This window comes from Rhamphochromis longiceps, linkage group LG19 (genome assembly GCF_057381845.1).
Source record: "Rhamphochromis longiceps isolate RC_006_pf linkage group LG19, R_longiceps_female_GT1.1, whole genome shotgun sequence".
Lineage (NCBI taxonomy): Eukaryota > Metazoa > Chordata > Actinopteri > Cichliformes > Cichlidae > Rhamphochromis > Rhamphochromis longiceps.
The window spans coordinates 32,455,705-32,477,123 of NC_140575.1; the positions used below are offsets into that span (position 1 = coordinate 32,455,705).

At 42.9% G+C, this 21,419-nt stretch overlaps 2 protein-coding genes across 6 annotated transcripts in view; one reads left to right on the top strand and one right to left on the bottom strand.

The window, feature by feature from the left end:
- Positions 1-9,048, top strand: part of eif2ak4 (eukaryotic translation initiation factor 2 alpha kinase 4) — a 28,142-nt gene extending 19,094 nt beyond the window's left edge. The window contains exons 32-39 of one of the 2 annotated variants that reach the window (XM_085392081.1): positions 1,947-2,033; positions 2,161-2,273; positions 2,365-2,426; positions 2,827-2,930; positions 3,208-3,276; positions 4,129-4,173; positions 4,963-5,078; positions 8,593-9,048. In XM_085392081.1, the coding sequence (XP_085248207.1) occupies positions 1,947-2,033; positions 2,161-2,273; positions 2,365-2,426; positions 2,827-2,930; positions 3,208-3,276; positions 4,129-4,173; positions 4,963-5,078; positions 8,593-8,650 (654 nt within the window). In that variant the 3' untranslated portion in view covers positions 8,651-9,048. The remainder of the gene's footprint in view (positions 1-1,946; positions 2,034-2,160; positions 2,274-2,364; positions 2,427-2,826; positions 2,931-3,207; positions 3,277-4,128; positions 4,174-4,962; positions 5,079-8,592) is intronic. The other variant, XM_085392082.1, reaches the window with a different exon arrangement.
- A 930-nt stretch (positions 9,049-9,978) lies between these two features.
- Positions 9,979-21,419, bottom strand: part of LOC146647186 (cysteine-rich motor neuron 1 protein) — a 34,893-nt gene continuing 23,452 nt past the window's right edge. For 2 of the 4 annotated variants that reach the window (XM_085392090.1, XM_085392088.1), the window contains 7 exons: positions 20,439-20,560; positions 18,577-18,795; positions 16,024-16,239; positions 14,825-15,040; positions 14,021-14,143; positions 13,413-13,591; positions 9,979-12,297 (listed from right to left, as the gene is read on the bottom strand). In XM_085392090.1, the coding sequence (XP_085248216.1) occupies positions 12,103-12,297; positions 13,413-13,591; positions 14,021-14,143; positions 14,825-15,040; positions 16,024-16,239; positions 18,577-18,795; positions 20,439-20,560 (1,270 nt within the window). In that variant the 3' untranslated portion in view covers positions 9,979-12,102. The remainder of the gene's footprint in view (positions 12,298-13,412; positions 13,592-14,020; positions 14,144-14,824; positions 15,041-16,023; positions 16,240-18,576; positions 18,796-20,438; positions 20,561-21,419) is intronic. The other 2 variants (XM_085392091.1, XM_085392092.1) reach the window with 2 other exon arrangements.

Genomic DNA, 21,419 nt, shown 5'->3' on the forward strand with positions numbered 1-21,419 from the left:
TGGCAAACTTCAGACGGGCCTGGACATGCACTGGCTTCAGCAGCGGAACACGTCTGGCACTGCGGGATTTGATTCCCTGCCGTTGTAGTGTGTTACTGATGGTGACCTTTGTTACTTTGGTCCCAGCTCTCTGCAGGTCATTCACCAGGTCCCCCCGTGTGGTTCTGGGATCTTTGCTCACCGTTCTCATGATCATTTTGACCCCACGGGATGAGATCTTGCGTGGAGCCCCAGATCGAGGGAGATTATCAGTGGTCTTGTATGTCTTCCATTTTCTGATGATTGCTCCCACAGTTGATTTTTTCACACCAAGCTGCTTGCCTATTGTAGATTCACTCTTCCCAGGCTGGTGCAGGTCTACAATACTTTTCCTGGTGTCCTTCGAAAGCTCTTTGGTCTTGGCCATGGCAGCGTTTGGAGTCTGACTGTTTGAGGCTGTGGACAGGTGTCTTTTATACAGATGATGAGTTCAAACAGGTGCCATTCATACAGGTAACGAGTGGGGGACAGAAAAGCTTCTTACAGAAGACGTTACAGGTCTGTGAGAGCCAGAGATTTTCCTTGTTTGAGGTGACCAAATACTTATTTTCCACCCTGATTTACGAATAAATTCTTTACAAATCCTACCATGTGGATTCATGGATTTTTTTTTTCACATTCTGTCTCTCACAGTTGAAGTGTACCTCTGGTGCAAATTACTGACCTCTGTCATCATTTTAAGTGGGGGTACTTGCACAATCGGTGGCTGACTAAATACTTTTTTGCCCCACTGTAAAAGGCAGCCGACTTTCAAAGAAGAGCTTTGAATGTCCTTCAAGAAGCCTGGAGAAGTATTTTTGAAGACTACTTAAAGAAATGATGAGAAACTTTTCTAAGAGAGTTCAGGCTGTGTCGATGAATAAAGGTGCTCACACCAAATATTATAACTTTCTAGCTCATCAGAATTGTACAAACTCTGTTTTTACCTTTTTATATGTCGTATTTCCATGTATGCTTTAATTAATCACTGCACCAGTATAAAGAGTTAGACGTGGCTTAGACTTGAGCACAGCACGCAGGTTTTTACCAGAGGAGACCTCGTCCAAACCCGCTCGGCTGTCATTGCCGCTCACTAGGCTTTTGTTAGCACTGTTCCCATGCCGGCCTCTTAACAGCCCTTAATTCATCCTCTGGAGACGGTTCAACTCTTTTAGTTTTTATTAGACAAATATGGCAAACCCCTTCCGCAGGCAGGCAGCCAAGTAGTGGAGCTGCCCATCTGGCTCCAGCCAATAACTTACCTTTGACATGATTTGATCTGTCGGTGTGAAAGTTGTAAGAAAAATGGAAGTGTAAACGCTCGTGTGATGACAAGGAAAAGTGACGCGCATAAACATACACTTGCTGTGCTGGGGCTTTGTTCCGCACCGCCAACAGTTCGTTTAGCCAAAACTAAAGTTAATCAGAATGAATTAGGCCGACACGAATCGCAAACATACATGTTCACTGTTACGGTTGAATGGATTACCTGGATGTACATCAAAGCTCATGGCCACTCTTCTAGTTCTAAGTGAAACTCAAATGAACCAGTGCCACAATAGGAGAATTTTAAAGCCTCAGCTTGGTGTTCAGCGGTAACTCAAGCATGCTTTTCTCCCTTTGTTTCAGAAACTAGATCAGTCAGGGTTGAAATTGGCAACCGTGACGCTGTAATTATGTAATTACTGTATGTTTCCAAGCCTAATTTGTGATTCTTAAGTAATTAATGAAAGAAAAGCTTGTTCTCAGAGAATTTGGCCTCAAACAAGCCAACATCTTCAGCATGCTACTTCATTGGTCAACATATGTGTTTGATTATGTTTGACCATTATCATCATAAAGGTTTAATGGAGTATAGCTTAGCTATGCATTTAAATTTCAGCTTGTGTGTTGAGAATGATGATTATTGCCTCTCTGTGTGTTTGTAGTCTCAGGACACACTGCTGGAACACTGCAAGCTAGGCGGCATCACATGCATGGCCCTCGTCTCTGACAAAGAGGGATCCTATGTGAAGGTAAGCACCATCTGTGCACCATCCAAGCACATCCACTTCCCAGCAACACACTCAGGATTTGAGTGAAATGAAATGCTGTAGAAACCTGCCGGTAGCATTGCAGATTGTCGCTTTTTCTGTCCTCCAGGTAAAATGCTTTGAGAAAGACAGACAGTTGGAGAAACGGATTCTTGAGTCTGACTTGGTGGATCACGTCATTCAGAAATGTCGGTACAAATTCCTCGATGAGAGAAACATCAGGTAAAAAAAAAAAAGGTTTTGGTTTAACGAGTCGCTCAGATGTGTGTGAAGGATGCAGAAGGGGTTAAAAAATGTCTTCCTTGTTCCTCAGCAGAGAAATCTCTGAAAGCACGACTCTACAGAACCCCAAAGGATCACTGCTCACCAGCACAGGTACCACGCTCAGCTTATTCTGATGATCCTCTCATAGGCTGTAACATCACACGGCATGAAAGCATCACACTCGTGTTTCACACACTGATTTGACTCTAACAAATCGCTTTCCTGTGGTAAAAACGTGTAATTTAGACATAATTTCAAAGTATTTCTTATGATGTTGGATTTCCTTTTTGCTATTTCCCTGATTTACACAAAGTGTGAAATTGTGCATCAGAGCTCAGTTATTAAGATTCACACCCTTCTGGCACAAACACGCTCTAATTAAACTGAGCAGCAGTTGAAACCAGAGCTTTTTTTGTATGTGTGCGATTAAACACTCGATTTTGGACATTTAAAAACATTTACAGTCGGATAAAACGATTCATTTGTCCCGTTTACTGTCCTCTGATTCCAGGGTCTTCAGAGCAGCATGGAAGCAGCACCTCCATAAACATGAATGTGAGCCTCATCAGCCCGGAGAAAGTTTCTGCCAGCGCCAGACGACGCTACGAGACTCAGGTTTGCGATCTTTGTAACCGCGTCTCCGGCTTTTCTCCAGAGCTGCGTTTCTCAGTATTAGTAACTTCAAACCTCTAAAATGGGTTTCCAGGAAATTTGCTGCTGTTTCTGTTTCCTATTTTTCTTGTATCCATCTGCCTTAAACGTTCCTGTGGTTATCCTGAAGAATATGCTGTTTGTAACGTGACACCAAGACAAGTTTTCGCTTGTGAAGATGATTTATATTTGTAACCATGTCATTTTTAAACGGGTCTCTCTCCGTCTCCTCTCATTTCAGATCCAAACCAGATTACAGAACCTGGGTAGCAATTTGCAGAACAAGAGCAATGACATTGAGGTTCTTGCTGTAAGTCATTTGTGTGTTTATGTCCCTCCATCCCCTATTTCTAACCTACTTGCCCCTTTCTAACCTACTTGCCCCCCCGTCCCACCTTATCTGTTGAATTCATGTGTGAAATCGTAGGGGAAGGAAATAGTTTTGATAGCTAAAACAACAAACATCTAAGGATCTGCCCTTTTATAGCTGCTTTTTAGATCCCCTGCTGGAAGTAAGATCACTGCGAATAAATTCCAGTTGCCTATCGAACAACAAACGCTAAACAGAAAGCAGCTAACGTGGCATTTCTAGGGGACATAAATGGTCGCTGGTGTTTGTTTCCAGTTGCGCTGTCCATTTGTGGCCACGTTCTCAAAGTGCACTCACCCCTCTTGTCTTATTTACCATCTCGCTGCATGGTCCAAATGTATTTATCATCCTTGTTGGAATCTGGACTCTATAAACACTGCAGTGTCACTGAAACGTAACAACAATCATCTCGATGCCAGTAAGCAGTTACACAGGCCTGTGAGTCTCGGGTGTTGCGTGTCAGCAGCCTGCTTTTCTGTCACTCAGACTGATATGCAAAGCTGATGCTACAGATGAACCTGGAGAGTGATTAGCCTCCTGCTGTAAACTAGAAACTGTGGTGCTTTCATTTCTGCTGATATCACTGTGAAAATGTAATTTTATGATGTTAGTGCTGACTGGACTGCTGATGTTGGGGGAAACGGAATTACATAACGTTCTGGACGAAATGTGCAACAGTTCTGTGTTTTGCTACAAAATTGCTTAAAAATGTGTAAAAAGCTGTGGTGTAGAATTTTTCGACTGTGAGGCAAGGCTTTATTGTGTAACCGTACTTGTTTTTGTATCCCACAGGTGGACCTTCAGAAGGAAACGCTGATCAACTTCCTGTCTCTGGAGGTTGGTTCCCTACTATAGCTTCATCAAGAGCACGGCCGAGTTAATAAAAGGCAACATCGCACTGAAAGGGTGGGGGGAGTGGAAAGAACGGCCAATAAAGGTCAAGTTCCTAGACAGGAAGACAGGATCCCGTTGCCTTCCTTACAGTCTGATGAGGAACGCTACAGTTTTCCAAAGCAGGGGAGACCTGTGAGACTCGAACTTGGCAGGCCTTTTACGAGGCTCACACATGTGACAGACGTACCAAAACGCACTCTGAGGAGGTGTTAATATTCACATTCCAAACTTCTTACCAAGACCTTGCTATAAAATCCCAGCTTCCCTTTAAGGAAAGTGAAAAAAAGACTAATTATATTGTGAAGAAAGCTGGAAAATGCTAAAGCCTCCACTCCATAAATGAACGGGCCACCTATGTAGTTGTCCTTTTGCAGCACACATGTGTCACTGACAGCGCATTGAGTTTATAAAACTTATAAAACAATGCATAGTATGTAACAGCCACGCTGGCAGAAAGGGCCTGTTTTAAACAGGTGAAATTGCCTCAAGGCACACAAGAAACCAAACACTTGACAAGCAGGTATGTTCTTCAACACTGAAGATGGGGAAAGAGGAAAAATAAAGCCTTTGATTCCTCTGATATGCTGTCTGTTTTTTGACTCGGAAGTCTGTTAACAGACATGAGGCCTGTGAGCCATTTGGCTGGTCTTTGTTTAAAGCTTCGGATATTAAATCTCATCTGTTGATGGTTTTGTTTGCTTGAATGAAACATTTTTTTTCCTTTCCGTCCAGTTTGATAGCGAAGAGCAGTTCAACAACAGCGTGAAGACGTTGCTGTCTCGTCTGCCCAAGCAGCGCTACCTGAAGGCCATCTGTGATGAGATCCACCACTTCAAGATTACAAAAAGGTGCAGTGGTGTTAAATTGTGCATCATATTGGTTGAGTGTGTTAGCATTCACAGCTTGCTAAACTCTTGCTCAGACATTTGGGCTCACTTTGAAATGTGCTTGTTGTTTAAAGAAAAGCACATTTGATCAATATAATGTAACATTGAATTGATCAGAAACACGACAAAATCCTTTATTTGTGATTCTTAAGTCTAGACTGTATATAAAAGATGGAAGCAGCCCTGCTGACAGGGTTTGGCTCCTGTGTTTGTTCATTGTAGGGAAATGATCCTTCAGTTCCTCCTGTGTGGCCTGAGTTAACACACTTTCCTCATGAGGTTACGTTCTCATGTTTTAGGTTTTATCGAATGCTGTATTTAGTTTTATTGCTACCATATGAGCACGCAGTGTTCCCTGGTTTGCCAGATCCAGCCCATTACTTGTTACGTCTGGTTTTAAAACGCCGAGATGTGACTCAGCTCAAGACTTGACAGTCGGAGTGAAGTCTCTTTGGCCATGTCCATCCTTCATATACAGTCTATGTAGACATACAGAGGCCAGTTCACAGATCACTTTTTTCCATGCCATATCGTGTTAACAAATCCCAGTTTATATCACATGTGATATAAACTGGGATTTAAAACCTTTTGACATTAAGCTGCATCCACTCTGGTGGCAGTACTGGATGCCCATACATTGTAGCCTCAAAGGTTGGCAGTCATCGACATCGCTTCTCTGGTTTTGTTGATATAATTCATGAATAATAGACATTTGTTTCACTTCCTTAAGTCGGCACTGTATTTGCGCCTCTTCTAATCCGCCATGGTGCGAGTGACTTAAATTTTTATCATCGCACGGTTAGCATGAGCGTGCTTTCCCTTCTTTTGTCTGTTGAAAATTTATAGTACAATGCACCATCCTGCGTATGTGCCCCAGGCAGCGAACTTCAAAGAAGTATAACCTGAATAAGTTTTCTGCCGTCAGGTCTCCATGTGTCCGTGCCCTCACAGGAGCATAATCCAGGCTTTACTCAGTAGCTCTCTGAGTTTTTTAAAGTCTCTCCTAACTAAAACCTCTTGCTAGTTATTTTTAGTCCAGCCATTTTTCTTAACTGAAACCTGATGCAGACAGTGAAACACGTTTTCGGGAAGCTGCTTTGCAATAGTTCAACCAAGCCCACACACTCCAGGTGTATCAGTGCCTGCCAGTACAACAAAAGGAGTCTTCAGACAGATAACTACCGCCTAGAAGAACGTTAAATCCTCAGCTGATCCCATTTCCTGACATAGAATTTGGAGAAGGATTTGCTATATTTGGTCTTACGTCTGGCTCTTGGCACCCCAATAGACTGACAAGGGGCGAGTCAGCTCCATCCATTTCTCTAGTGTAGATGGAAAAGTTTAAATTCCCATACTCCCAAACGTAATGTCCCGCCCAAGTTCCAGGGTAAATCCTGTGTTTGAGCTTCTAGTGTTGTGAGTGCCCAAAGCCTGTGATGGGATCCAGCAGATTTTCTCTTTCATGAATGAGATGGCAGCAAGAAAAATCAAAACCTCTCATTCTGGCTTCCTCTTCATCTCTCCAGAACAGTTGGTTTTAATTTCCTGTCTGTGCTGTGTGAGTTGCCATTAAGGGGGGGAAAAGGCTTTCCTGATAAATGAGCGTCGCAGAGGCAGCAATGGATGGAGTCGGCATGTGTTTTTATTCTTTTGTCTAGTGGTTTTCATTGAATGTGGGGCACATGCAACCAAGTCAAGATGAGTAGGATGAAGGGCTCATGCAGCAGCTACGTAGCTGTAGCAGGACCTGAAGTTACACCTTATTATTAGTTATTCCTTCTTTATTCAACTGAATCCAGAGAAATCTTGAGGTTAGACGCTCACTTACTTTTTTTTAATCAGCACTTTAAGCAACATGAGACATTCATCTACTTACAGTTTACTAGTTTAGTCTCGTTGTGTTTGTATATATTTGTGAGTTAGATGGAGATCAAACAAAGCTTTTTCCCACCACTGTGTATTTTTACCCTGTTCCCCATCTGAGGCTTTTAAAATGCCAACATCGGCTAATTATTGTTAAACACAAAGCGCAGCTGAGTCTGCTTCAGGTATATTTCAATAAACCAAATAGATGCACTGAACTTCATCATTATGGGTCTGTCTTTAGTCCTTGTGATAGCTTGTGTCAAGTTCGACTCAGGTTTTTGAGGCCATTCCCTCATCTCAAAGCCGAGTCGATCTTTTGGTAGTGTTATCCCAAGAGCGAGCTGAATGGCAGCTTCATTTCTTTTAAAGCCACAGTCACTCTAAATACTTCTGGAGGATCTGGAGTTCTAGATCTAGAAGAAGACTTTATCAGGCTTCTCTTACATATGTTATAGCCCCAAACCATTTATTAACTTGAAAACTATAAGTAATACTTTCAATTCAATTCTAGATTTTACTGGAAGCCAGTCGGGGAACTGAGAATTAGTGATGTAGCCCTCTCACCTTAACACTGCGTGTCTTCGTTTCCTAATAGGACAGTCTCAGTCTTGTTCCTGGTCTGATAAGCCTTGTATCAATGAAAGATTTGACATAGAGGAAGCATGCACATCAGTGGATGTCAACCCGAGGGCCACATCCGGCCTGCCAGAGGTTTCCATTTGGCCTCCAGAATATTACTGAATTCAGGAATAGCCTGGGAGTGTTGAGCTTTCAGAGCAAATGAATTGTTGCAAATGAGCCACTTAATACATACCTGTCTACTGTTCATTAAAGCTGCGGTTTTCTGCCTCAACTCTCCGCTTAAGGCTCTTCGAGACTGGAACTTTTTCATGTTTGAAATATATTCAGAAACATTTCTCCTGCCATGGACTCCATACACTTCAACACTACTGCATGGATAGCTTGACAGCCTTACAAATATGAAGCCTAAAACATCACAGTCGCCCTCTAGTGGCTTTACAGTACAGGTAATTTGAGTCTGTATGGAGTGCACTGATGAATTCAAAGGAGTGGGATAAATTTGGACGTTTCTAGAAAACATCCTGGGTGAATCACGTTGTCTGGATTTGGAGACATTCCAGTTCAAATTTCTTCCAAACCCAAAACAGCCGTGGTCAAGAGTGACGATGTCCATGCTACCTGTAGGCCTTAAGGGAATTACTTAAAATTACATACTAACATGTACGTTAAAGGATGTGCTGATTAGAATTTAATGGTCAAAGGTCAAGTTTCCAGTGACCTTATGTCCTTATGGGCATTGCTTTAAATTTGGTACAAACATTCACAGTGACTAACAGGTGACCTGATTCGATGGTCGAGGACTGTTTTTGACCATAACTGTCGAATTCAGATGCCAATTCTGACATTTCACAAAATGTTTATGGGATTTCATCCAGAAAAGGTCAAAGGCCGTTATTGAACACCATAACCTGGGACCAGAAGGGATGGAAGCCTGGGAGCATATTTCATGTTTGGTTGGTTGGATACTTAGCTGAAGCATACTTCTGTTAATGTTTTTTGAAATCTGCAAACAAATCTTCTGTTACAGGGTGGCTATGGTGATCTTGTACAGCTATAAATACGACTACTACAAGATTCTTCTGTGAAAGCCAAGGGATTGCCTGGGAGATATTCCACTTTGCTTCCGGCAGCAGACTCCCAGAGACAGTTTTTATCCTTGGACCAACAAAATCTGCTTAGAACATTGAGGCTTTCCATTTGGAAGGTGTGAGTCCCAAAGATACAAATGAACTTCTTTACTGTGGTGAATGGTAAACCAGCTATCTGATCCAATCTCTCCCAACGTTCCCAAAACCCTTCAGTGTTTCGTGGTCCTCAACAAAGGTTGACAAGAGGTTCACTGGACTTTATTGCCTTAATAGAACTATAGAATTTAAGAGGAAGGGCTTTTTACTGAATGTGTCATGAGTACAGATACATTTCTTCTTAGGTACAGGATGCAAAGTGTGAATAAATATTTTTCCCCACATGCTGTGACCTGTGTGTGTTTATTTCAACCCGATGGGAATCTAACGCCAAAGGATGCTGATGAATAATTATTTGAAATGTATAATACTGTGCAAAACTCTTGAGCCACATCCCAGTTATGTGGCTTCATTTAAAAATGGAGGGAAATATGCAAGGCAATGCAGTATCCAAGGCAAAAACACAATAAGGTTGAAAGACTATATTTGACGTGACGCCTTTTTTTCCTTCAGCACAGCCTGAACTCTTACACAGCTTTCTTGTAATTGTAAGTAGTCTACAGGAATAGTTCTCCAGGCTTCTTGAAGGACATTCAAAGCTCTTCTTTAAATGTTGACTACCTTCTCTTTTTATCAAGATGATCCCACACTGCTTCAATAACGTTGAGGTCCAGGCTCTGGGGAGGCCTACCCACGTATGGTTTTCCTGCACTGGCACTTTTTAGGATTTTGATTTTTTTGCCAAAAGAATACATTGCCAATCAAACCCTTTCCACATAGCACAAGGCTTTTGCACAGGACTGCATTTCTAACCCTCACTAAAATGCCTAAGAGATTAGATATTTTTGTAATGCTCAAAACATTAAGTGAAGTAACACAACTTGTTAGATGCATTGTTTGACATATTTTTGGCATGGGACTCTGACTTTTCCTCCAAGTAATCTTTCTGGAGAAGCTTCAGCACCTTGCAGTTTATCAGCAAGCTCTATCAGACGAGTCAAAACAACAGCACAGTCCCAGAGTTTCTGGTCTGGCCTGCATGTCTTCTGGTGTTTTATTATCCCGGGTCTTTTTGCTTTGTGCTTGTGACCCGTACCAAAGACTCAATTTAAAGTCCAGGAGCGGATGTAAACGTGCCTGCAAGAGAAGCAGAAACCACTTAACGGATGACATCACTGCACCTTGGAGAATTGTTCCTCCAGCGCAGTTGAATTTTTTCTCAGTGCCACTTTGGTTCACACATTTATTTTTCAAAATACGTGTAAATGTTACAGTTCATCACCTAAGAAACATATTTACAGGATTTTGAACACAGAAATAAATAAGCTTGTACAGAATATAGTAGAAAGAAACGGTAAATGGTCTACAATGTACAGCAGCTTTGGCTACTAAAAATTCATTTTCCAAAAAAATCTCAAACTAGAGTTAAGTATTAATAAATAAAGCTATGTGAAAAAATAAATAAGGTACTCTTCTCTACTTTTTTTAAGCTACTTTGTTTTGTTTTTTACACGTAGAAGAACAAAGAATTGCGTAAGCTTTTACAGTCACCGCTTCATTTTAAAGCACATACTCTTGATTAAAACAGATACACAGATCTACTCAGTTGCTAAAACACATTATGAATTGGTCTCCGACCAATTTTGGCATCAAATATATCTTTGTATCGAGATATTGGCAATGGACTCTGATCCGAAACACGTTGCTTTGAAACCCCAACATATTTCATAACGCTTCTCAGATACTGTCCGACCACATACCGATCAGACTGATATGGAGAATCTAGCTGCAACAGCATGTTCGCTTGAGTGGTTTAACATCTCTGTGTCCTTAATACGCCTATCAAATCCCTGATTAGGGCCTTTATCCCACCAAGAATCCCGCAGTGGGCTTTCTAAAACACTGGCTCTAAAGAAAGTGCTACGTTTCTAATATGCTCTGATGTTGCAACATGTACCACTGTGTACAGATGCTAGCAAGCTACTCTTACAAATCACGTAATTTTCTCTTATTTGAAGAGCTAATGAGAACGGCACAACACGATCTCAGTAACAATGAGGGATTTTTCTTTTTTTCCTGATACGGGCTTATGGTTGTTAACCAACTGCAAGACATCAACAGAGAAATTAGTTAAGGCTATAAAATTAAGGCTTTTAAAAGAATTACTACTAACAATCACTTGCAAGTAAGAACAGTAGCTCCCTACACACACACACAAACACACACAGCTGTGAATGAAGATGTGAAGTGAGGCATGGTATCAAAGACATTCCTTACAGGCCCAGATGAAGTGTCTGGCACCCTTTTGTCTCACCTGCTATCAATAAAATAACATTCTAGCTGGATGAAGATCACTCTGAGATTTGGGAGTTGGAGTGGCAGATTCCCGTGGAAAGAGCCAAAATCAGATGAGGCTGGGTCCGAAGATTATGACTCTTGGCTAATATAACGAAGACAAGTCTAGACACATTTCACACAATTCCCAAACCGGGTGTTTTTTTTTTTGCATAAAAGCAGTTTGTTATCAGACTTGACTGGAATGAAAGAAATAATGCTGGGATATGTGTCCTTCCTGTCATTGATTTTGGCAGGTGGGTGTTTAGACTACTATTTTTAAAATGTTCCACTCTGGCCACACATAGACACCCACTCTAAAAGCAAAGAGTGGGCAAGGAAAACACAATATCTAGTAAAAAGGCTTTAGAAGTAAAAAAAAAAACATGGAAATCACACATTGAAAAGCAGGGGTTTGGATCTGGAGGTCAATATGAAGCCTACGGACTTGTTTTGATTTGGATGCAGAAACCAATTTCGATCCAGCTGGATTAAAAGTTCCTTTGGCCTCCCTGCTAATGACAATGATTACAACCACAATGAAGCACTGCTTAAGAGGGCAGCACCTATGCTCCCTTTAAACTACTGCCCAAACCCCTGTCCTAAAGCTTTTTATGCTCCTCTTATTGCCCCAAAGTTCCAGTTCCAAAGGAGGCAATAATAAGCAGGTATATTACAGTGTTCACAGTCAAAGTCTGGTTTTCACAGAGAAATCTGTCTGGTTGCCGCATTCTTCCGTGCTTTGATATGTCCACCCGTCCATCTACCTCACAGAAAGTCCCTTCGCCCGAGCGTTCAAATACAGAAGAATGAGGGCATAAAATGTAAGAGTCAGTGGTAACTTGCTTAGTCTTGAAGAGCATCCTTGTTTTTACTGTCACACAGAGAATGGTGGGAAGAAGGCAGCGCCCAAGGTGTGTGTGCTGTTACATTAACCACCTTGGATGCAACAGAAACGAGAGGGATGTGCCAGACAGCTCTGATCTGCAGAGTCTGAGGGGTGTTTTTTTGTTCGTTTTTTAGCATGGCGTCCAGTCATTGCCCATGCTCAGTTTGGCCCTGGGGATGGTCAACTTTTCCGTACAGGGGGAGCTCATTTCTGGAGAGAAGTGAATGATGCCGCAGTCGTTCTTCACGTTGTGAAATTTGTTGTCTTTCGAAGGCTCCATGTAGACCACTGAATTCTTGTTGACGTGCTTCTTCAGGATCACTGTCTGTGGTGCAAAAGGACCAAAATCATTGGTTGGTAGATTACTGCTGTAGTTCAGATCATAGCTAATAAGCAGTGACAGGTTGCCATGTTGCACCTGTTTGCACTAAAAATAATACACTGCTAAAAAGAAAAAAATGAAAGGAACACTCAGTTCCACTTCTGTGACATTGATCTGGTCAGTTATGTAGCAGAGGGGGTTGTTAATTGCTTCCAGCTGCTTTGGTGTTAATGAAATTCACAACAGGTGCACTGTAGTGTCCCCAAACAGGCTGGATGCCACCGACATTTTCCCTCCTCAACTTTTCCTACGGTTTTCTTTTTTCGCCTGTTTTGCACTTTGGCTGAGTCAGTGTCTCTGCTGGCAGGAGATACCTGAACCCTACAGAGGTTGCACAGGTACTCCAACTCCTCCAGGATGGGACAGCAGTACTTGCCATTGCCAGAAGGTTTGCTGTGTCTCCCAGCACAGTCTCATGAACATGGAAGAGCTTCAGAGACAGACAGTTACTCTAGGAGAGCTGGATAAGGCCATAGAAGGCCTTCAACCCACTAGCACGACCGGTATCTGCTCCTTTGTGCAAGGAGGAACGGGACAAGCACTGCCAGAGCTACAAAATGACCTCCAGCAGACCACTGGTGTGAAGGTCTCTGGCTAAACAATCAGAAACAGACTTCATGAGAGTGGCTTGCAGGTCTGACATCCTCTAGTAGGATCACTGCCCAACAGCGTCGGCCCTGACTGGCACTTGCCATAGAATACCAGAATTGGCAAGTCCCACAACTGGTGGAGTTGCTGCAGTGAGATTTCATCAAAGTGGACTAGCCTGGTGAATCATTTCTTCTGGGTGTCTTTGAATTCGTCTCAGTGTAGATTGTTAATTTTCATTTCCACCAAACAATGTGGCATCCTTTTGTTCCCAACACGTTAGCCAGTCCATATTAGTGCAAATATCAACATGATTTTTTTTTACCATTGAGTTCTGATGTTTTCATTTCTTGCAGTGTAGAATCAGCTACCACAGTCACATTTCATGGTAGAGACTTTATGAACGACCTGATCGTGTTTCATTTGAAAGAATCCTAAAGTCGTGTCGACCTCAGCAAGAGACTTCTCACCTTCTTTGGCGCACTGTAGCAAGACATCTGCACCCACTTCTTCTTCTTATTGATGAGTAGCGCCACGATGAGAAAGATCACGATGGCTAAGAGGAGACCTGCCAGGATCCAGGCGGCTGATTGGTAGATGAGAGCCATCTCTGTTTGGCTGGGGTAATTCTCACCTGAACGTGGCTCATCTGTGGAACAAAGACAACATTTATTTTGAATATTTATCCCAATGACAGCGTGCTCGTTATGGAGCCAGCACTATGTACCAACTCTAAATTGAAAACAGGTCTTTTTTTTTCTGTTGTTGTTGACTTCATTGTATCGCCCCTCAAACGCTAACGCTGAAGAATTAACTCCTGTTCCATGGAGATCATGTTCTGCTTATGCCCATTCATCATTACTGTTTACTTCAACATGAGTTAGTATATATTTCATTCATTTATCAAGTTGTTCCTAACACACTCTATTAGTATAAACACTCACTGGGATTGGCAGCAGAGTATAGCAAATATGCCAAATTACTCATGTATGGTTACTACTGTAGTGCACTAAAGGAACTGGGGAGTGGACGTCAGTGGAGACGGCTGTGGGGGGGAGAAGTCTGTAAAAGCAGGTACCTGTAACAGCAATGATGGGCGGCACAGTGACAGTGGTGAGCCACACCGCACTCTCCGCTGTCGTGGTAACTCTCGCCTTGGGGCGGCTTGTCGACACTATCACCGGCACTGATGTCGTCATTTCTTTTCAGACAGGAACAAGAAATGAGATCCATTACAAATATGAATGGTGTAACGCAATAAAAAAGGCATAAATATGTCTAACCATGAGTAAGTGTATAGACTCCCTTGTGTTTCAGCTGTGTTTATACGCTGTGTCTGCTTTAAAAAAAAGACAGAGCATTTTTCCTCTGGGCATATCACGAAAACAAAGGCCCTGGTAAAATATGGAGGTGAACAATGGAAGCCTATGCTGAGGGTTTCCTCTATAGGAAAAGCTGACATGGAACTTTGCCTTCCTGTGCCACTGCAGAGGAAACGTGAATGTGCAGATGCTCGAGGAATGTTTATGCTCGGAGCAGGCAGAGTATGTGTGTGTGCGCATGTGTCACATGGAATATTTTGCAAGTGACGGTGTTTGCCTATGTAGCGCCAGAGTGGCTACGACTAATGAACAAACACACAAACGGTCCAGACGCTGGCATTCCCTCAGTTCCTCCCTCCTTTTTGACGTGCAGGGTTATGAATTACTCTTTTCCCCCATCAACAAGCTTTTCACTTTGACTAGAAGTGTTATGTAAACTTTAATTTTAGAATAGAATATAAGCTCATGTTTTAGGTAGTATAATAAAAAACAATCAAAGCTGGGTCTAAAGACAAATTTGGCACCAACGTTTTAAAACTCTAACCGCTCTAACCACTCACCGAGACAGTGTGGGCAGCACTGGCCCTTGCGTAAAACAGGCACCCTGCATTTGGCAGCTGGACAGTGCTGAGAGAAACACTGAATAGTGCCGTTGTTGCAGGTGCAGCTGGTGCAGACGTTGGCCTTCCAGGAGTCTCCAGCTAGCAGCACGTCTCCATCGCTGGTTATGCAGTACTCCTGCTGGCTGTTGTTCACTGGCAGGAGGGGCGTCTCTTCTGCACACAGGGGAATAAGTTAATGAAAAAGCAGAAAGTTACACTGCATTACAGCTCTTTCCTCTCTTAACTGGACTTGGTAATGTCGGGTTACAGCGTGCTTCTACACGTTTCTAATATGCTCTGCTCCTAAATGACGACTGTATTTAACCCTGCTATTGAACAGATCAGTCAACAAGTTGTTAGGTCTTCAGAGTTGTGTTCAGATGTAGAACGTGTGCATATGAATATCTATAACAGATGTTCAACCTAAACCCTGCTGAAAAAGAGATCTATGGCTTTTTCATGATCCTGAGTTAGCTTGTCCACACAGCGCTACTCTAATGTACACATACATCACAGGGCTTGTTGTGAGATTTGTATTATTCCCACATTCCTGGTGACCAGACCCATACATATATCAAAGCCTGGCCTTGACAATCTGCTTTTGTTGCAGGCAGATGCAGTGATAAGGCAGACCGGCATTCTCAAGGAGCAGCTCTCAGGCTGCAGTCATGCATTGCTGATTTGTGAGCCTCATGCTGGGGAGTGCTCGGGACACATTGTTTATGAGTTTGTGAGGGAATTGTTTGGGTGCACTTGTAAATAAAATATGCGTGCGGTTATGCATTTTGTAGACGTTCTCGTGACCGGAGAGCTAGCATAGATTTGGCGAGATCAGTTGCATTCTTGCCCGTCCAATAATAGAGTTAGAAGCGCCTCCAGTGTGGGCCGAAGGGTAAAAAGCAGAACACATGTGCTGCCGCTGGCCTCGAGGATCTCTGCGTAAACCCTACCGGTCTTGGCTGGTTTCTTTATGAGCCTGTGTGCCTGACATAAAACTGCCCAACAGAGTGCAACGTGCAAGACCTTCCAAAACCACATGCTGGTAGAACACTGAAAACAGCTTTACAGCTCCCTGCCTACCATCCAAACCTGTGATGACACATTTGAAAATATTCTAAAATATTTTAATTATATAGAACTTATTTAATTTGAATTACCTGTGCATACATGGCAGCAGGTGTCCTTGTTCCTGATCGGCGCTTGGCAAAGAGCTGGGGGACACAGTTCGGTGTCACACAGGACGCGTCCCTTCCTGCAGGTGCAGCGCGTGCATTCGTCCAGGTTCCAGGTCTCCCCCTCCACATAAAACTCTCCCCCAGGTGCTCTGCACACCACCATGTCCATCCCCTCAGGCTGACCACTGCCAGAGTCGTCTACAGCAGGAGAAGACGAAACATTCATTCATTCGGCCTTTAACAACAGCTGCTACATGACACAGTGAAACAATTATCTTATATATATATATATATATATATATATATATATATATATATAAAAAAAACACCCAGCACGCCCCTGCGGGCGGTTTATCCTTCAAGCTCGGGTCCTCTACCAGAGGCCTGGGAGCTTGAGGGTCCTGCGCAGTATCTTAGCTGTTCCCAGGACTGCGCTCTTCTGGACAGAGATCTCCGATGTTATTCCCGGGATCTGCTGGAGCCACTCGCCTAGCTTGGGAGTCACCGCACCTAGTGCTCCGATTACCACGGGGACCACCGTTACCTTCACCCTCCACATCCTCTCGAGCTCTTCTCTGAGCCCTTGGTATTTCTCCAGCTTCTCGTGTTCCTTCTTCCTGATATTGCTGTCATTCGGAACCGCTACATCGATCACTACGGCCGTCTTCTTCTGTTTATCTACCACCACTATGTCCGGTTGGTTAGCCACCACCATTTTGTCCGTCTGTATCTGGAAGTCCCACAGGATCTTAGCTCGGTCATTCTCCACCACCCTTGGGGGCATCTCCCATTTTGACCTCGGGACTTCCAGGTTATACTCGGCACAGATGTTCCTGTACACTATGCCGGCCACTTGGTTGTGGCGTTCCATGTATGCCTTGCCTGCTAGCATCTTGCACCCTGCTGTTATGTGCTGGATTGTCTCTGGGGCATCTTTACACAGCCTGCACCTGGGGTCTTGCCTGGTGTGATAGACCCCAGCCTCTATGGATCTTGTACTCAGAGCTTGTTCTTGTGCTGCCATGATTAGTGCCTCTGTGCTGTCTTTCAGTCCAGCTTTGTCCAGCCACTGGTAGGATTTCTGGATATCAGCCACCTCCTCTATCTGCCGGTGGTACATACCGTGCAGGGGCCTGTCCTTCCATGATGGTTCCTCGTCTCCCTCCTCTTTCTTGGGTTTCTGCTGCCTGAGGTATTCACTGAGCACTCGGTCAGTTGGGGCCATCTTCCCAATGTATTCTTGGATGTTCGTTGTCTCATCCTGGACTGTGGTGCTGACACTCACCAGTCCCCGGCCCCCTTCCTTCCGCTTAGCGTACAGCCTCAGGGTGCTGGACTTGGGGTGAAACCCTCCATGCATGGTAAGGAGCTTCCTTGTCTTGATGTCAGTGGCTTCTATCTCCTCCTTTGCCAGCCTATTACCCCAGCAGGGTACCTGATCATGGGCAGGGCGTACGTGTTGATGGCCCGGATCTTGTTCTTACCATTCAGCTGACTCCTCAGGACTTGCCTGACCCTCTGCAGGTACTTGGTGGTTGCAGCTTTTCTAGCGGCCTCTTCATGGTTCCCATATATATATATATATATATATATATATATATATATATATATATATATATATATATATATATATATATATATATATATATATATATATAACAGAAGTTGCAAAAACAAAGATGCTATGGAGACCGTTGTCTATTAACCACTGTCAACTAACTGATCTAATGAAAACATCTTCCTGTCCAACAGAGCAGCAGACATCTGCAAGATATTAGACTTTTTGTCCCCCTGACTTTAAAGTGTGCATAGCTTCTGAAAGTTGTAGACATTCCCCTTTAAATATTTGAAGAGCAAACTGAATCACTCCTCCATAAATATCCCTACACTTGGAGATTCGAGGCCAAAAAAAGAAAAAAATGCATCCTTTCCATTTTTAGAGAAACAGAGACGGTGTTTGCATGTTTAAGGGGCCAGAAAGTGCGAGATTTAAGAGCTAGATTCTGAGTCAAAGCTCTCTGCCTGCTGTGTGTGACTATATAACGTCACTGGAACTATTTCTGATCTCTAAAGTGTTTCATTTAAACCAATCTTTAGTCTTATTTTCTTAGTTTTGTACATTAATTTTAGTGATCACAACAACACCAGGAGTAAATGCTGAGATCTAGCAAGACAGCAAAAGACTTGAACGTGGCTGCACCCATAATGATGGTAATAAACTGTTATTGGACTGGAAAACTAGATGCGGGCAACTACAGCATGATTGAGAGACTTGAAAGTCTTTGTGTAAATAGGGATAATTGTTTTATATGAATAGCTTTGGGAATAACTGCACTATTCTCCCTTGTTTGGCTTTGCAAATATGTGCAACTAATAAGGAGGGTGGGTGGAAGGGATGTTTTAAATCTGTCTGCTTGTTTTTTCTTGACTCACCAGACTTCCTCTGAGCAATGTCACTGATGTCATAGATTATTACTGATGAGCCCAAACTATGAAAATAAGAAAACACTTGCTATAAACAGCACAGAAACATACCCTCACAGGTAGGGCAACACTGGTCAGGCTTGACAACAGGATGAAGACAGCTGGGCACTGAGCAGGATATGAGCACGCACATCTCCCGTCCGGAATGGCAGTAGCAGTCGCGACAGCCATCATGCCAGCCCTCACCTTCCTCATATTTCTGTCCATTGGATGTGAGGCAATAGCTGGACACTGGGGCCGGGGCAGTGGTGCTCGAGACGTGACCACTTTCTGGAGACACAAGGTGCAGGCATTACTGGGATGCCTAAGAGCTATAGGAAATTTCCAAATCTCTTTTCTTTTTTACTGACTTCCCAAAAAAGTGTTTTTACCACTAAATATTTTATTAGTCTACAAAGAGAGTCTTTCAGGACTTTCAAATCAGGCAAACAGTGGATTATTTGCAGTAGGAACATCTCTGTGTGTGTGTTACTGTGTTTGTGCAGTAGGTGCACAGATTACCTCGTAAACCAAAGAAAAGGTTAAGTATATTTGAGGATGAGATATTTATACTAGTTCTAAAATGGCAAAGTAAACACAGCTGCAGGCATAAAAGTGGCTTCTGCATACTAACTTTTAAAGCAGGAATTTGAGGGAATCTAATTAGAGTTGCATACACATCCCCAGGATAAAGCTAACATCAACAAGAAGCACGCATAAAAGCATCAGTCTCACGGCAGTAAAGCAAAAGGTCACAGGAAATCAAAGCTCAGGTTAAAATCAGAAACTAATGCAGCAACAACACTGAGAGTAACATCCTCCTCTCTGCCCCTCAATGCTCTCTGGTCGCTATGGTAACGTGTAAATATTTCTTTCAAACACACAACTACAACACGGGAAAAGACCCAGGGAAACCGAGTTAACGGTAAAAACCCGAAAACCATAAATTTCACACTTGAGCGTCGAATGACTCACGGACCGGTAGGCCGGGGGGTTGGGGACCGCTAGTCTACCATGTCTGCTTATGAATGTCAAATCCGGTGTAACTCTTTCTTTCTCGCCCTCTCTCTATCTGTTCCCCGCTCGCACTCTCTTGTTCTGTGTTTCTGTATGTAGTCAGTCTGAGTCTCATTGTGTTCCCCATGTTTTCCTGCGGCTGGTGTCTGTCTGTTTCCTGTTTTATTGTGATAGTCTCTTGTCCCATGCGTGTTACGTTTAGTTTTCCTTCCCCTCTCTCGTTATGTCTAGTTTGCTCCAACTGTGTTCCCAAGTGTCTCCACTTCTAATCACCCTCATGTGTATATACTGTCTCGGTCTTCCCCTGTCTCTTGTCAGATCATCAAGTCATCTTCCCTCTGTGTCTTCTAGCATCTCTAGCTTAATTCTTCCAGTTTGAAAAAGCAGAAAGTGCCAAAAGAAAAACTCTGACCAAAGACCACTTTAATTACAATGAAGGCTTGCTCCTTAGAAGCAAAATATAAAGAAATAAAGAGTGGTTCAAGACTTTTTCACAGTACAATTATTAGTAATATCTCACAGTTTTGTGTCACCACTTGTATCCATCTTGAATCTATCATCATATCATTAATTTCAAATGTTTATTCAGTAATAAATATTGGCTCATAAAGCTCTTCGATTGTTTAAAGGTCATTACAAAATCACAGACAGTTGATCCTGTTCACCTGGACGTAGTGTTTGCTTACCTTACCTGGATGATTAAGCTTCATCAGGTCATTTCAAAAATTTTTTACATGAATTTCCAGTTAGTGCTTTTTAGTGTCTCATCTCATTTCTGGCTAAATGTTTAGACAAATAAAGTTACAAACTTCTGCATGAAACGACAGACTCTTTTGTGTCTTTTGCTTAAGTAACACAGCCAGCGAAGCATCCCTTTAATCACGACGCACACCTGATTAATAAGAGAGCTCGGTTACCTTTACACATGCAGATGGAGCAGCCCTTCCTGTTCTGTCGGTAGCCATTGACGCAGTGCTTGTCACAGGTGAAGGGAGGACACTTGACGCAGCGACACATCTCGCAGCCATGCTTGTTCCTGCTGCAGGGGAACAAACATACGCGTGATGAAGTGCACACGAAAAAGCCTTAATTACTGCAAGAGTGTGTGAGGAAGTAAACAAAGTGTCAGGACTAAACAATGCCACTCCTGTGTAGCTCAAACGTGGTTTCAAATTGCTTCACATAGAGGAAAACATGGTGTTGTGATAGAGCGAAACGCAGATGTTTCAGTCATGAATAATCAACATCTGGACTTGCTTTTCCCCTCTCTATATTAGCTGGCTTTGAAGAAGAGCAAATAAAGGGCCAACATGTGAGATCCCTGTGGTTTGCACATCATACCAGCCCGAAGCCTCTGGAAAAAAAGAGCACAATTCACTTTCCTGCCTTTCTTATTGCTCTGAAAGCCTCGTATAAGACATATAAGAAGAGTGGCTAGATTAGCATTACTGTGAATAATAAAATCTTATCGATCTCATCGAAAAAGATGGAAAAAAATAAGAACTGGGTCCTTGTCACTGTAAACTTCTGGTTGATTTACAAATTACTGCTCCCACCAGGACATTATGGTCCAATAATTAGAGGAAGAGACAGGGACTTCTTCACAAACATACATTTTGTTGATCTGATCTGCTTCCAGTGTCTGGAAATAGACCACTTGGATCCAATTATTCCACCTAATAAAACACGAATGAGCTGCACGCTGATAAACTGGCAAAAACCCAAGTGAAAGTACAACCTGTGTGTCTGCACTTGTCTCCTTCTAGACACTAGTCCTGTTTAACCTTGTCTCATCCATCTTCGCCCAGCCACTTCCTCTCTGTCTTACCCTCCAGGTGCGTGATGATTCCTACCTCACACGGTGGCCTCATTATACCCGGATAATTACTCTATTAATC